The sequence below is a fragment of the Neolamprologus brichardi genome, chromosome 7 (genome assembly GCF_056152115.1).
Source record: "Neolamprologus brichardi isolate AB-2024 chromosome 7, ASM5615211v1, whole genome shotgun sequence".
Lineage (NCBI taxonomy): Eukaryota > Metazoa > Chordata > Actinopteri > Cichliformes > Cichlidae > Neolamprologus > Neolamprologus brichardi.
The window spans coordinates 55302011-55319820 of NC_142110.1; the positions used below are offsets into that span (position 1 = coordinate 55302011).

The 17810-nt window shown below is 39.8% G+C and overlaps 1 protein-coding gene across 1 annotated transcript; it reads left to right on the forward strand.

Annotated features, from left to right (window-relative positions):
* The first annotated feature begins 5480 nt into the window (after nt 1-5480).
* On the forward strand, nt 5481-17414 carry wdr41 (WD repeat domain 41). The gene is made up of 13 exons (XM_006804756.3): nt 5481-5836; nt 7870-7985; nt 8865-8913; nt 9022-9150; nt 9249-9311; nt 11385-11496; nt 11598-11660; nt 11747-11851; nt 12359-12543; nt 12642-12763; nt 14516-14601; nt 15121-15254; nt 15336-17414. The coding sequence occupies exons 1-13, from the start codon at nt 5789-5791 to the stop codon at nt 15474-15476; spliced, it is 1353 nt and encodes a 450-aa protein (XP_006804819.1). The 5' UTR covers nt 5481-5788; the 3' UTR covers nt 15477-17414.
* Nucleotides 17415-17810: the final 396 nt, after the last annotated feature.

The following is a 17810-nucleotide window of genomic DNA, read 5'->3' on the forward strand; positions in this document are numbered from 1 at the left end:
ATGAAACAATGAAATACTAGCTGCCCTTAAATCTGCAACACAGAATAACTTCAAGTAGAAAATAAAATGAGGTACAAATATTAAACTTCAGATGTGCACAAAAGTTCTTTTTTCATGCTCCCTATACTAAGTTAATCTAAGTTAAATGTATGAGAGGGGTATCCATAATACACACAGATGCTAATGAGGTCCGAAAACTTATTGGCCTGACTGAAAAAAGCAGGTTCAGCTCCTCCCTCTTTATGCCAGCAATCTTACTGACAATAAGAAGAAATTAGTCTGCTATCAGTCTGCCATTGGTTTGCTACTGAATGGGGTCAAGTCCTCTGATGCAAAGAGACCTGTCACAGATGTGTTGCATTCATCAGTGCAGACTGACTGTTTAAGGAATCTGTCTATATTTATTCATTAGACAGCAATTATTTGCAAACCTTCGCCAATATCTTTGAGAGTGATTGTAATCAGTCTGATTCCCATTGCTGCTGTCTGGAGACTGGTTACCTTGCGCCAGGTGATTTATGAAATCATCCAGAAACAAGCAGTTTTTACTATATTGTGACTGAGCGACACTGACTCTCTTCTTCTCCCTTGTATTGATCTCTCCTCGGCTAATTGCATTCACTGAGGTTCACCTGTTCACCATGTTTGCAGTGCTGGTGTCTTTTTAATAGAATTATGAAAGGCTCCAGCCTTTCACCCAAATATGATTGTATCTATCAATGCGATCATATCAAATCAAACCTTATTTAACATGAGCATAATAGGTGCTCTTTGAAGTTTACATTGCTTAGTTATAGTCTAATATAGATATCAAGCTGACACTATCTGCCATTAAAACCAATTGACCAATACTTAAATAGCAGTGTAAAAAATTATATTGCAATATATCTCATAAAACAAGCTGCAGACAAAAAAGAAATTTATGTCTGAAGTCAGTTCAGGCCACACGTCCCAAAAATCTTATCCTCTTAGTTTTAAGGGGTACGGATACATTGGTGGCTTCAGATCCATGCTATGAATCCAAATTCATGGGAGCTTTAATGTTATTTGACAGGCAGAGTCTCGCAGTGTCTCGGTGATTGTTATTCCAGATGGTGGCAAGAAAATTCCATTTGAAGGTTTTATTAATTTTCGTTAAAATGGGGAGGTTCGCTGATGCTGTCTTTGCTCACTCGCTGACGAGGCTGACTGACATCTCGCTGCTCCCTCCATTTGTCTTTGTTTGAAAAGGTCTTAATTGTATTACATGCAAATGAAGAGATTTGATTTTTGTCCATTATCTATTCATAAGAGAAAATGAACAGAACATTAGAGGGTCACCAAATGAGGGAGGGGGGGAGGAGGAGGGACGAGAGACTGAGACAGTGATGATCAGTTAGGCAGAGAGGAAGATAATACAGAATAAAGGAGAACTGGCAGCTTTATATTGTATTGGTGTAATATCTCCCAAGTTTTGGTGCTGTGTAAAAATAATCTTTCCACCCTCATGTATAATCTGTACGTATGTAATACTGTAGGTCAAGGCTGATAATTAACCCATGATGACTGAAACACAGCAATTAGAGTCATGCTCATGTGACAAATCACAATGACAGACGCTCAAATGCATTCCTCCGTCCTGGTCAGCCCCAGACCACCATTACCTGCAATGTAGATTCAAGTCAAGTGCACATCCTGTTTCTGTTTAAATTAGACGCAAGAGGAACCTACGAATTTAAAGGATCAGTGCAGGATAACGAAGAAAGGACAATTTTGATGCCAAGAGAAAGCTCACGATGCTGCTGACAGTCACTTCTGTGGGTTTTTAATTATGACAGCAGAAACACAAATAGACACAGACGTCTCAAACAGCTCCAAAGGTTACTTGTAATATGGAGAAATGTTAACAGTTACAAATAATTATGTGTTTCTAAGGTTTCACTGTGATTAGCTTATTTAATAAACCTAAACCTGTTAACAACCCTAGCTAGAGCTATTTTGCTAACTTTCTTGCTATGAGCCTGAACACATCTTACACAAAGGCCTAAATTGCTACTTACACATCCACTGGATCTACAAGAAAGGAAGGGTACTCTGGGATCATCCTGAAGTAAAATTCCTAATAATTCCAAAATAATTCCAAAGACCAATTGAGCATTCAGAGGTATGCATCAACATCAACGACTGGGTGACCATTTTTGATCACAAGACGATTGCACAACCTGTCTCCAAACAATTGCTATAGTGTTATATCACCATCTTGACCAATGATTGCAAAAGGTCTTCATGCACCAAAGTCAGCCTGAAGCTAGCAACTGACTGCAATGGTTGGCTACCTGACGCCTGACTTCAAAACAACCATTTCAAAGGCAACAAAATTGCATGTTCACTGCACATTGGGGCAAAATATTTGACAATGCTCTGATCTCCATCCACTACTTTACCAAGTGTGTCTGTTGCATATAAGATGGAAGCAGACTCAAAGGTCTATAAACTAAATCAAAATGGGAAGTGCCTTAAACATGATTATCTTCTAATAGCCAGTAAAGGGTGAATCTTCTGGTTTCAAAGAAACTCTGTACATAAGTCTATAAGAAAATTACCAAACCTTCCACCATACTCTTCTTTCTTAATTTATGATGGTAGTAAAAATCTTTTGATGCGTTTACAGTCGCAGTCATTTATTTATTTTTGGTGGTATTTAGGTCATTATGCTCCCATTTAGGGTGAAATAATGATAAATGTCACCTTGGTTACCTTTCTTTCGGACAAGTGACCACTATCACATTAAAATGGAGCATCCTCAGCATCCCCGAAAAGAAAAGACGAAGCAAATAAACAATTTCAAAGATTTTTATGCAATGAATGTACATAAAGCTGAGTGTCCCCAAATAATTCAGAGAAGCAGAATATATTGATTAAAGTAGCTTTATAAAGAAATTTACAAAATGGGTTTATGTTACATTTTATTTATTGATTTATTTTTTGTTTTTGTTTTTTTATTTTACGTGTGATTTTTTATTTGGCTCTGCAAAGAACTCTGTAATTATGTTTTGCCATACAAATAAAATAATATTATTATTATCATTAGCTGCGAACTTATAAAGGTGCTGCCCTGTGTGTTCAGGTCTAAGTGGAGGCAAGCCCTCAGTAGATAAAGCAGAACACAGTGAACGCCTGATGAAGAGGGACAGTGAAGTGTGTTGGTCAGGAATGAGCCTATCTCTCTACAAGACCCCTCTCAACAGCAAGGGACGGAGTGTGTTATTGAATACTGTTGTTGGCCCTTTGTTAAATTACTACTTAATTCCTTTTCCATCATCATAACCATTTGTTTTCCTTACAGGCTGGAGATAGGGGGTGAAATCAGGCACTATGGTGGAGAAAGAGGGAGCATGCAGACTTCTTTTCTTTCTCACCCTGAATCTGTTGGCCTTTAGTGCTTCAGTGACAATCACATCAGGGCTTTCACATCTTAGATGATTTCTACCATTGGTCATATTTGACACCTCGTCCTCCTCGGCTACTGCACTCAACAAACTCTCTTTTCCACATTTCTTCCCACTGTGCTCCTGAATCTGTTCTTTAACTTCTGTTCTATCAACCTTATTTCCTGTATTTTTCAAAAATCTTGGATTGTCTACATTATTTACATAATAATATCTGCCACTTGATCCAATTCATTCAATCCTGAAACACTAACAAATGTTACCATCATGGCCACATGTTCTTCTGATTTTTCTCATTCTCTGACTTTTCATCTAGCACAGTTTATTCAGTAATAGTAGACTTTCAGTAACAGGATCACGAGTCACAACTTTTCTAATAATTATATATTGATTGAAAACAGTGCTCTGCAATCTAAATTTTTGACCCATCTAACAGATACTGTAGTAAAACAAACATTCTCACATCTAAAACCCATTCACTCCACCTCAACCGATCCCTTGCCCTAACCCTCCTCCTTTCTCAAGCTGCCCTTGAGCTTTTCTATTACCGCATGGAAAGCACCTCGCAGCCCCTGACAAGCGCAGCGGATCGACACTAAATCAGAAATCAGTGCCAGCCACAGATCTGAGCCACCATGAAGGTCACAGGCCCTACACTGCGTGTCGTCTCAATTGGGGGAGCAGGAGCAGACTCAGCTAGGGGTGCGTGTGTGTATGTGTGTGTTAACAGGGAATACACTCAAAGAAAGAGATTGTAAAGCTGAGGAAGAAGGTTTGGTTGAAGAGAAGGTCAGCATTATTGCAGAAGTCGACGCAGGAAAAAAATAAATAAACAAGAGGAAGAGAGGAAACTGTGGGCAGAAAATGCTGAACTGACCCAGAGGGTATAAAAAAGAATTACATCATAATTTTTTTTTATACAAAAGGAAACAACTGATAAAAAAAAGGATTTCCCTCACTAGTAGAGTTTTGAGACTTCTGATCTTGTGTTATTGTTACACACTGCCATCTAGTTGTACGAAGAGGAATGACGCTCATTTAAAGATCTGACCTGATTCCAAAATGTGTTTTAGCAATCTTGAATGTTTGAGCTTCATTGTGCAGACTGATGAATGTAAATAATTTGATAGTACTAGGCTGTTTTCATGTATATCTGCAGAACATTTCTTAAAGTGGAGCATAAAAAGCTTCATTTTTGAGTAATAACTGTTTAAAATAGTAAAAAATACATCCAGCTTTCCCAGATTAGTCTGTTTCCCTCATTTTCTCAACAGCAAGTAATTTTTGCTGTGGATTTGCAGGCATCTGACTTCTCTATGTACCAAAAAGGCAACCTTGGTTTTATTGGTTATATTGAACTAAATCTGCCTATATCTCTACTGAGCTTAAAAGTGCACTGAGACCCATAGGTTTGGTGTGACCAACATAAAGAAGTGATTTCACTTTTGACCGAAATTCAACATGTGTTACCTTTGTAACAGGATTCATATCATCGGGCATTGAGGTTGTTCCAAAGACTGACCTTGCTCAAGACCAGATTTCTGTCAGTCCCTGTTCGAGACGGAAATCCATAAATGAGAATCTCAAAGTAAAAAGCAAAACAAACAACAACAAAACAACCCCCCCGGATTAAGTTGTTTTTGGTTTCTACAGTTCCACTGCTATTTCTATCAAGATCTATGCTTTCAACGTGTGTAGCTTATTATTTTATCATTAATTGCATTTATATCGTTATTTATTTATATCGCTGAATTAACTGAATTGTTAATTCAGTATTTTTATTATTATTATTAATACATTTTAAGGTTTAATGTAACATTATGCTGAAAAGTAAAGCAACTTCGGAATGCAGATTTATTAGTTTTAAATAGGCATGGGTAGATTATTTTAAGCAAAACACACAAACGAATACAAACACTGACTGAGTGGATGCTGGGTTCAGTGTCGAAAAAGTCCATGAAATCATTAAAATGCGCAGCGGTCTAAATATATTTACTTCCCAATTATCATTCGACTTCAGTGAATCATGTCCATGCAAAGCTTCCGTAGTGCGAGTCACATGAACGGTTTGTTGTGGTCGTGACGGAAAACCTTTTGAAACATGTAGCTGAAAACTGCAGTATTAACGTGACTCTCTCAGTTCTGGCGAAATTAAATTATCTGTCCAACAAACCGAAGCGTTACCCACCGAAGCCTCTTCACAGTGAAAACGGCGAGAGGCTGTTTCTGTGTGACGCTGGGGACTTTTCAGATAGAGAAGCTTGTAACGTTAGCTAGCTGCCTTGTGCTTTGAGTTTTGGGTTCGTGTTCAGAGAAGCGTCTGTAAAATCTGGCTTCGCTGTGTTTGACCGGCTGACGTCATGCTCCGGTGGATTCTCGGTGGTCGGGAAGCTCAGAGCTCAGCGGAGGTAAGCTGAGCCTGGGAGCTCGTGTTTGCAGCATGTGATGATTTTATGAGTCTACCTGTGTAACTTATGGAAATATGCTGTAATTTGTCCCATAAACGCTCATTTCCCCCAAACTCCCCCAAAGCCTCATGTATTCCAAAGCAGATTGTACCTCCATGTTCAGCAAGCCTGTCTCACTATGTGATATAAATATCCACTAAATACAGGCGTAAACACTCACCGGTCACTTTGCTAGTTACACATTGCTAGTACTGGGTTGGACACCCTTTTACCTTTGTAGTTGTCACACACAGTTGCTGCCATCTTCAATTCCTTCACATCCCAATCCCATGGTAGACTGGGATTTGGTGACTGGAAACCATATGAGCACAGGAGCTTATTGTCATGTAAAAGAGACCATCTTAATGTGATCTGAGCTTTGTAACATGTTGTTTTCTGATGGAAGCAATCATCGGAAGATGTGTACACTGGGGCCATGAAAAGATGGACATGGTCAGCAACAATACTCTGATAGGATTTGATGTTTAAATGTTGATCACTTGATACCGAGGGACCCAAAGTGTGCCAAAAAACTATCCCCGACACCGTATCTCTGTGAAGATTCACAGTCATCCAGGTCATCCAGGCTCTTTTGACTATCCCCAGACCATTATATCACCACCAGACAGAAATATTCCCTGCTTTCAAGTTTTGTTTTGTTTTTTAACTCCCAAATTCTGACTTTACGATCCAAATTTTAAAGCAGAAATGGAGACTTATCAGACTGGGCAACATTTCATATCTGCTTCAAGGTTTAGTCTGTTGTGTTTTCAGAGGTGCTCTTCTACACGCCTTGGCTGTAATAAATGGTTGTTTGATTTGCCTTTATCCCCCTTTTAGCTCAAAGCAGTCTGGCTGTTCTTCTTTGATCTCTGACGTTTTCACTGCTGTTCACTAGAAATGTTCTCATTGGACATTTTTCTGTAAACCCTAAAGATGGCTGTGCAGGAAAATCCCAGTAGATCAGCAGTTTCTGAAATAGTCAGACCAGCATGTCCGGCACTCCACGTTCACTCACTTAAATCACTTTTCTTCACCCTTCGCATGCTCAGTTCAAACTTCAGCAGGTTGTTTTTACCAAGTCTATCTGCTAATGAATGCACTGAACTGCTGCCATGTCAATGATTTATTCTGTATTTACCTTAACAATCTGTTAAAAAGCAGTTGATAATAATAATAATAAAGTGATAAAGTGTTTTTTTGTTATTTTCAGTTTGATAAAAGACAAATAATTTCCTTGTTACTAAACTCAATGCTCAAAATATTTTATGCTGGCTTTATTCTCAAAGTAAGGCCAATATCAGAGATGTAGTATTTTAACATGGTGGTGTCAGACCATGCTTATACTTTGTGGACAGGACATAGACTGAAATGTATGATGGTTACTGAGTAGCCCACTTACATTACTATGAAGTAGAACATGAATTACCTATATAATATGTATATCGCTAGCTATTCCAAAACAGTTTAACCTATAAAACATAGGCCTTATCAGCTGTGTCAAAAAGGTATTTCAGGATAACAATGCAAAGTACTTCCATAAGAAACCTGTAATAGGCACTAAGTATTAAGCACGTTCATGAGTAGTAACAATAGCAGGGAAGTAATGAAACCCTCCACCCATCTTATTGTACATATGACAAAAAACTCCAACATATTGCCAGTTGGGATTTAAGTATGAGAAGCACAACAACTCACTCTACAGAAAAAGTAACAATTGAACAGCTGGTATATTTGTCATGTTTTTGATATAAAATCAGAATGCAGCTATGGCTATTCTTTTTTTGTAAGATGGGTAAAGTAACAAAAACAAAAGTGAATAAAATATAAATGCCAATTTGTATCCCTTAAAAATATATTTGCTTAGAAGTACAAGTTTGCTTTCCACTTCTTTCTTCCCGTACTCTTGTCTCTCCTGTCTACTCTCAGCCTCAGGGCTGGGTGTACAGCACCGCGGCCTGTTTGTCTCACTGCTTTCCCTCTTGTGTCTGCAGAAAAGCCCTGTGCTGTGCATTGGAGAGGAACAGCCCAAAAACTGCTTCACTGAGCTGCAGGTGCTGAAAGGACATTTTGACATTGTTCGATTTCTGGTGCAGATTGATGACTTCAGGTAAGCCGACCGCAAACGGCCCCCTCTCCCCTTCCCCAACCCTCCCTCTCGCCTCTCCTGCCCTCTCTTATCTCTCTTTCCCTCTATAACCTCTCTCCTCTCTACCCTTGGCTGGCCTCCATCCCACTATGATTGACAGGAGATCCTCACCTACAACAAACTTACAGAGCATGACAGGAGCCCAATCATCACCACTATGTGATGGTGTGTGCATGGTACAGTATAACCAAAGCCTTTTAATACTGTCCGTACACACACACACACACACACACACACATAAAGGTTTGCACCTGCTCTCCTCGTTTGCGCTGTATTGTGGAAGCATGCTACACACTGGGATGGTAGAGTGGACCTGCATAAGTGTAAGATTGGGATTTATACCCGACCTAAGTGTGTGTGTATGTCAGGGTGGAGGGGGGGTTGCTTTACGCCTGGTCTCCTCCAGTAATCACCTCCTCCTTTGGGTCTCGTCCTCTCTGCTCACAGGTCCACAGTTGGGGGCAAAGGCCAGAAAATTCTCTCCAGATTGCTTTTGAAGTCTGAAAATGTATCCTCAACACTTCCTCTCTTCTCATTTTGTCTCTGTTTTATCTGCTCATCCTGTCTGTTGGTTTTGGGAACAGGCAGCTTGGATGGTTCAGGGTCAGAAAGCAAGTAACGCGATAAGCCCCAGGACAGATGTATTTTTTTTTAACATTTCTCGGTGGAGATGAAGCTGCAGGAAATGATTCCTTGTATGAATAGGTTGTATCTGCAATTGACTAGTCGACCTGCTAAAGCAGAGTCCTGCCAATCCTACAATTCTCAGCTGAGGGGCCAGTGTGACACAGGAGTGTAAATTCAAGAAATAACTCTTACCTTTCTTCTCATGTTACCCAGATGTGCCTCAGCAGGGGATGATGGCCTTGTTTTGGTGTGGAATGTTGAGGTAATATGCTGCCAGTTTTTTTTCTTTCTTTCTGCGTCTTGCGAAATTGCACACAGCACAGTGGGACTAATTGCTAATTGCTTTTATTTTTGCTTGTCCGATTGCTAGACTGGGGAGAGGCTGCAGGAGCTGAGGGGCCATTCTCAGCAGATAACAGCCATAACCACCATCACCTGCAAAAATGAAGTCACAGTGAACACCTCGCTTATCACTGCCTCTTCAGACCGAAGCCTCAGCGTATCCTGAAACAATGCACACAAATGTACAGCAAGTGTTTCATGAGTAATTCATGACTTTGTGATTCAGGCTTGATTCTCCTTAATCCTGCTTGTCAGCTCTGGGACCCTGATACAGGCAACAGGGTCCAGACCATTTCAGATCTTCATTCTTCTGTAAAGGTAGCAAAAAACACCTTTGAAATCCCTAAAAACACACACACACACACACACACACACACACGCACACACACATCTTGCATCTGTATTATCAGCTATTTATTTTTGGAAGTGAAAATAACTCAGATAAAACTGAGGTCATTGTACTCGGCGCTGAAAAGCTTAGAAATATGGTATCTAACCAGATTCTTACTCTGGATGGCATTACCTTGGCCTCCAGTAACACTGTGAGGAACCTTGGAGTCATTTTTGACCAGGATATGTCCTTCAACGCACATATTAAACAAATATGTAAGACTGCGTTCTTCCATTTGCGCAACATCTCTAAAATTAGAAATATCCTGTCTCAGAGTGATGCTGAAAAACTAGTTCATGCATTTATTACTTCCAGGCTGGACTACTGCAATTCATTATTATCAGGATGTCCAAAAAACTCACTGAAAAGCCTTCAGTTAATCCAAAATGCTGCAGCAAGAGTACTGACAGGGACTAGAAAGAGAGAGCATATTTCTCCTGTTTTGGCTTCCCTTCATTGGCTTCCTGTTAAATCCAGAATTGAATTCAAAATCCTGCTCCTCACATACAAGGTCTTAAATAATCAGGCCCCATCTTATCTTAATGACCTTGTAGTACCATATCACCCTATTAGAGCACGTCGCTCCCACTCTGCAGGCCTACTTGTTGTTCCTAGAGTATTTAAAAGTAGAATGGGAGGGAGAGCCTTCAGTTTTCAGGCCCCTCTTCTGTGGAACCAGCTTCCAGTTTGGATTCGGGAGACAGACACTATCTCTACTTTTAAGATTAGGCTTAAAACTTTCCTTTTTGCTAAAGCATATAGTTAGGGCTGGACCAGGTGACCCTGAATCCTCCCTTAGTTATGCTGCAATAGATGTAGGCTGCCGGGGGATTCCCATGATGCATTGAGTTTTTCCTTTCCAGTCACCTTTCTCGCTCACTATGTATTAACAGACCTCTCTGTATTGAATCATATCTGTTATTAATCTCTGTCTCTCTTCCACAGCATGTCTTTTATCCTGTCTTCCTTCTCTCACCCCAACCGGTCGCAGCAGATGGCCGCCCCTCCCTGAGCCTGGTTCTGCCGGAGGTTTCTTCCTGTTAAAAGGGAGTTTTTCCTTCCCACTGTCGCCAAAGTGCTTGCTCATAGGGGGTCATATGATTGTTGGGTTTTCTCTGTATCTATGAAGCGCCTTGAGGCGACATTTGTTGTGATTTGGCGCTATATAAATAAAATTGAATTGAATTGAATTGAATTGAAAAATGGAAAACTGTGTATACACAGTTTTTTTTCCTACACTATTAATGCAATACTTCAGCTAAAGCCCTTAAATTAAAGCTGAGAGACTGCATCTCAGTTACATCGTCACTGTTTCATTTAAAATCCCCTGTGGTGGTGAACAAATGGTTTCTATTTTTCTATATTATGTCCCATAAAAACATATGGTCCTCTGCTGTATATATGGCAGAGGAATACATAATTTGCTCTCTGTGCAGATATTTCAGACTCACCCATTCTTAATGCAGCTGTTTACAAAAACTGCAGGATTTTGCTGGATGAGTTTGGACATATTATTTTTGGAACCAAGCTTGGGTTTTCAGATTTTTTTTTTTTTGATCAGAATAAAGTGATCTGACCAATCAGACCACGCATTTGGCAACCAGTGTGCACATAGCTCAAAATGCGCACCAATCCTGGATATACAAATAGTAAAATAATACCAAACTGCCCCACTGACATCTTCAAATATGTTGTACGAATGTAGTCATGATACAGCTTCAATTGCTGGATGAAACCGTGCAATTGTCTCTGTCGCTGCCTTCTTGTGAGAATTGGATGAATCCAGAATCTCAGTTTCTTCCTTTTCTTCATTAGAAACTTCAGGACCTGCTCATCATCTCTTGATGTTGGCATTTTTTTTTCCTTAGTGCCTTTCATAAGGACGAATTTTCCACCAAAGGATTTTGGTGTATATAGAAATTAAAAATCTAAAAATTAAAAAAAATAAATACATCTAAAATGATATTTCACATCCTGATCCAGCTGTGTGTCTGTCTCAGTGTTTGCTGGTGCTCGAGCGACTGTGTGTGTGGCTCTCTGGTGGGGAAGAACTATGCGTGTGGAATAGAGACTTTCAGCTGCAGTGTCAGCGACCCAACCACAGTGATACTGGTGAGAAAAAAATGTCCATCGCACAACCACATTTTTACTGTTACACCAACCGTGCTGGTCCCTGACGCTGATCAATGTTTTTGTGTTTTGACGTGTCGAAGGAATCACTGCTTTGATCGAACTGCCGAAGAACTACATAGCAGCTGCCATGGATAAAAAAATAAGTAAGAGCACAAAATATGGTGCGGATGAACAGATCAGTAGATTAAAAGTGCGTTATTTGAAACCAAATATTCCTTTGTCTTTGCAGTGATCTACAGCTTGACAGTTTCTGCTGATTCCTCTGTGTCAGCGGCTGAGATCCGCTGCCTGTCCGACCACCAGGATCAGATCCGAGCTCTTATCAACGTCAATGGTCAGTCTGAAACTCGGTGTGTCTGTTAGATTTTTAAGCTGCAAAGAGACTGCATTTTGAACCCACAGACCGTGTAAAAGGTTGTTGTAGCTACTGAAGATCTGTTATCTTGATTTAAAAACTAAAAAAACTAAAACGGGTCTGACAAAGATGTGCGTGTCTCACTGTTAAACTGCTTTCTCACTGGCTGTCGACTTTCCAATCACCAGCCGTTAGCCCATTAGTGGCCACAGATAATCCTCCTTGGTGAAACATAGTCCAAGATTTACAAAATAGACTTCACTTTTTATCCGAGATGGCCCAAAATGAGGAGCTGAGACCGTGAACTCCTTTTTACAGAGTATTTAAATCAGTAAGCTCTTTTCCTGTAGACTCTCTAGGACTGTTTGCAGCCACAGCTGCCATCACCTGGTCGCCAGGTTTGATACATTTAGAAGCTATGTCAACACTTTATTCTCACTGTGTTTGTAGCCCTGGACTCATGCCTTTTCCTCTTGTGTTCTTCAGACGGGCTCTTCGCCAGTGGGTCCCATATGGGCGAGTTGATCTTATGGAATGCGACTGATTGGAACCTCCTGGCCTATGAACACATTCTCTGGGAAGAGTCCCAAGCCTACAATCAGACTGAAATACGAATGGGGGCTCCTAAACCCAGCGAGATGTCCATTCAGCACCTGACCACCAATGGAAATGTGAGGACAGGAAAGGGCAGGATGGGCTTGTATACTGGGAATACTCTGTTGTTTTATTATCATTTAAAATGAGAACTTTCTGTTTGTGTGTTTTGTAGCTCATCCTTGCTGCTGTGGGCAGCGGTCTCTACGTCTACAGTGTTCAGACCAGAAGCGTGGTGGCCTACAGGAAGGTTGCCCATGACTCTAATGTGTTACACACCATGCTGCTGTCTGACAGGTAGGATCTTACACCTTTTCTAAGACTTCTTTTTTTTACCCTCTAGAACACACAGGGGCAAAATACTTTCTGAAAGGAAAACTAAACAACCCAATTGAAAATCAATAGCTGTAGCTTGAGCAGTTTGCACATGCACTCCACGGTGATCTGCGCTTACTTGAATACATTTATAAAAAAGAAACCATCAGAGCTCACTCTCTGGTTAGTATTAACTTTTAAGGGAATACTTTTGTATTTTGTATGTATTCATTTGTTTTTTCTTTGTTCTTTTGAAAAGTACTTGAGAGGTTTGTAGTGTAGTAAAAATCAGATAAGGGTAGCATGATGGAGTTTCTTTCAACTTGAAAGAAAGGCAGATATGAAATGAGGTCAAATGTAAAAAACATGGTACTTCCTACATGCTGACCATAGACACTACAGTTGTAAGAATCATAGTGTCTAAGTTATACCTGCTGTTGGTTGTGGTTGGGGTGACCCTCCAACTCACAGCTCATCTTCATAACCGAACAACTGCAGATCAAGATGGTTGAGCTGGACTTTGTCCAACTGAAGGATGAGAGTCTGGTGATTGCTATGACGGCAACGTGATTAGATTACTTGTGGGGAAACGTTAGACACAAAGGATCAGTGATAGCTTAGTACAATTTACTCAACTTTCAAGAGGGAGTGAGACTGACTCTATAGTAACATGTTCATGCTAGAGTAACATGTTCATGAGCAGTGACTGTTAGCCAAACTAATTCAGAGAAGCAGGTCAGCACTGTAATGTTATTAAAGTCTGAGTTAGCTGCAAAACTAAAAACAGTCTCAGTCAGGTTCATAGGTCAGGACATATTTTACTTAATTCTTAAGGCCATGTACAGTACCAGTCAAAAGTTACTTTTATCTTACCAAAGTTTGCTGATTTTACTTCTTGTTTTTTGTCCATGGTTTTATACAGGGCACCAACAAATTCCATAAGTCTTATTGTATTAAGGATCTAAATGTGCAAAATAAGTAGTAACTACAACTTTGAAATAAATGCGGTGGAGTAAATCTCTGGAAGCTGCAGGTATGAAAGACTGGGCTTGTAGACAGTTTAAAAAGATATCTTCCAAATATAAAGATTATGGAAAACTAAACAAGCAGTCATACAGTCAGCTGATGTTTTATCTTGTTCTTAACATATTGTCTTGCTGTGTGAAAGAAACTTGTGGTGGAGCTGAAATAATTGCTTTTCCTCTGAAGTTGTTGAACAGGTGTTTTGATAAAGGACACTTTAATGGAGTTCCAGGCGCTCAAATCAACTCCAGGCTGAAATATTTTCTCTCTTTCACTGAGTCAGTCCTCATGTAGTTCAGCTGTAGCGCCAATACTGCCTTCCTGCTGTTTTCATCCATAACACTAAGGGAAGCCTCATTATTCCTGCTTTATGTTATGTTGAACCCTCATAGACTGAATCTTAAGGCTTTCTTGGCTTCTGTGCCTTCTCTACTGTGAATCAAGCTTCTGTTTATTACCTAAACATTAGTAGATTTATGCCTACAAGACAAGATGGCCACATGATAAATATGTAGGGAGTCATATCTTTCACTGATAAAAGATTTTTTTGGACAGCCATGATCCAGTGCATTTTTAATCAAATTTAATAATTAATAGTTTTGTTTTCAATATAATTATCTAGCAGTAAATCAGCCTGCGACTATTATTCAAATAGCTGTTGCTATGCAGACAATCTGTGTGTGTATGTGTGTGACACTGCCTCTGTTTTAGTGAACTGATGTCCTGCTCTGAAGATGGCAGTGTGAGGATGTGGGAGATCCAAGACTTGCCTTTGCCGGCTGAACCAGCTTCTTCAGGTGAGACACACGCACACACACACACACACACACACACACACACACACACACACACACACACACACACACACACACACACACACACACACACACACACAGACACACACACTGCTAAAACTAGATTCTCCATGATCTATTACTTACTTAAGTATAAATAATTATGACTGGAAACTTTAAAGACTGAGGAATGTGTGTGTGGAGGTGGGAGTGCTGTAATGTTGGCCAGACGTGGTGTATATCAAATAAAAGTGGTGTGTAGCAGGTTAGCACAAGTCAGTGTTCCTGTCACATCATTATTATGACGTTTAGAGCAGACCTATTAGTTACTATTCTGACAGTCATGGTAATGCTGTTTTTAGCCTATCCTGTCATCTCTACCCGTAAACACAGAAAATATATTTTTAACAGCAATATCATCAGCAACAAGTATAGTTTTTGGGTTTTATATGTATAATCAATATAAAAATGTAAGTTAGTCCTTGGGTATCCTGTAACAGTAATTTTCTGTCCACACGACAGGGTTCTTTGGGATGTGGAGTTTTGGCCGTTCAAACAAACAATCTGGTCCTCCTTCGAAGAAGGTTATAGACATTCCCAACATTAGGATGCTGGAGTTGACTGGAGATCTGATTGGACACTCAGGAGCAGTCCAGGTACATAAGGCTTAAACTAAAGTTCTTTCTTATAATTATGTAATGTCAGGGCTGCAGTAATGTCTTTTGGACTTATTTCAGATGTTCGTAAGTTTCAAGGAGAACGGTTTGGTCACATGCTCGGCGGACCACCTGCTCATTCTGTGGAAGAACGGAGAAAGACAGTCTCGTCTCCGCAGCCTGGCCCTTTTCCAGAAATTGGAGGAGAGGGGAGGACTTTGACATTTATGTCACTCGCTTTAAAAAAAAGTTGGGAGGTTGATGCTTAATGGTGTTCACAAATGATTTAAATGTTAGTGTAATGGTTGGTGTTTACATTTATTCACTTTGCCTTTGGACTGAAGATGTTTATTACCTTAAATTCTATAAACTGTCTGTAAATACCTCATCTTCCAAATGTAACAGTACTTTTGTTTCCACACTGGAGTGTTTGAGCACTGTGATGCTGACATAAGTCATTTTGTACCAAACACAGTCTGTTGTGGTTTTACATTAGTACAGCCCAGTTCAATTCTTGTCCAGGCTTTACTGTAGATCTACATTTGTGCCTCTTCATGTTGTGTAGGTCTGCTTCCATGTGCCAAGAAGCACTGTTGTGATCATCTAGTAGTGCTATGAGAGGAAGGTTCAGCAGCTTATACATGTAATCATTTGCACTATTGTTGCTGTTTTTGTGTGTTTGTTTGGGTTTTTAATATAGTTTGACAATATGCTTCTTTGTGTTTTTGAGAGTTATGAGAATGACAGTGCTTTAGCAGTGGCATCATTCGATAATGCTTGTATTTTTCTACTATGCATTATCACTTTTTAATTATTGCCATGATTATGCAGTGTGTCTGGAAAGTATTTGCAGAACAGGTTCCACATGTTTTTCCTGTTACAGCCTTATTCCAGAATGAATTGAATTAATTTTTACTTCAAAATTCCACACATACTACCCCATAATGAGTGAAAAGAGTTGAAATTCTTGTGAATCTATGGAAACTAAAACAATGAAGATATAAGATTTATATAAGTATTCATGGCCTTTACCTCAGAAACTGGTATCGATGAACAGATTGGGAAAAAAGAACCATATCTGCAGCATTAAAGGTCACAGTGAGCTCAGTGGCCTCCATCAACCATGAATGGAAGACATTTGGAACCACCAGAACTCTTCCAAGAGTTGGCTGCCTGGCCAGTCTCAGCAATAGTCAGGGAGTTCACCAACGACCCAATGGTCACTGACAGAAATCCAGCATTGCTCTATGGAGAGAGGAAAACTTTCCAGAAGGACAAGTATTTCTGCTGCACTCTACCCAGGCCTGTATGATAGAGTGACCAGATGGAAGTGATTGCTTAGTAAAAGGCACATGATAATTCAGCTGGAGTTTGCCAAAAGGTACCTGAAGTGCTCTCAGATGGGAGTCCTTCCTTTTTATCAGATGAGAAACAAAATTCTCCGGTCTGATGAAACACAGATTGCACTCTTTGGCCTGAATGCCAAGCATCATGTCTGGAGCATCAGGTCTTTTAGTTGCCCAACCAGAGTCCAGACCGGAACCCAAACATCTCTGGAGGGATCTGAAAATATCTGTGCGCCAACGCTCCCAACCAACATGATGGAGCTGCAGAGGTGCTGCAAAGAAGAAAAAAGAATGACAGAAACGTTCCCTAAAAAGGTGTGCCAAGCCTGTAGGGTCACACTCAGAAATACTTGTGGGTGTAATTCTGTCAAAGGTGCTGCATGTTATAACTTTTTAATAAGTTTGCTAGACTTTTAAGCTTTTTTTTTTGATTTGTTATTAAGGGGTGTTGTGTGTTAAATTATGTATGAAAATTAATTTTATCCATGTTGGAATATGGCTGTTTCATGTGGAACAGATTAAGATGCTATTATTACTTTCCAGATGGACTGTAATATATATAAAATACAGAATTGGCACATTATTGCACTGATGAACTGATGGACATCAGTTTTATTGATGAGAGGAAAATTTGCAATTGATGAAGGATTTTCTTAAAATATAACAAGCTGTTATACAATCTGCTTCTGGCTCAGTAGATTCAAAGCAAAGTGTTCTGTCACTGGCTGTAGTCAAATGTAACTGAGCTCATCATATTCTGCTTGTTACTGCTCATGGAAAAGACTGTCTGACATTTAAATCTGAAGTATTTAAATTGTCTGTGTGAATAGAAATCTTTATCATATACTAGCAAAAATATCTTCTCATAGTCAACGATAGCAGCTATGAAACATTCAGAGGTGGAACTGCTTTTCAAGTCACCTTGAAAAACAGCAGGAGCACAATAACATCCACAATAAAAATGTATGAAAGCAAAATATGTAGAAAGCTAAAGCAAAAATAATATTGGCTTTAAAAATCTCGTAGTTGTACAAAACATAGGAAAAAGTCTTGGGAGCATCATCACCGACTCAGAACTGTAGCATAATAGTGTGTACCACCTCTAGAACACCACTAGATGGAAGTCAAAACAGAAATCCCCCCCCACTGGAAAAAAGAGGCCAAATGTCTTCAGCGTGAATTTTGGTTGCAGGATTCAAGCCGAAGTAAA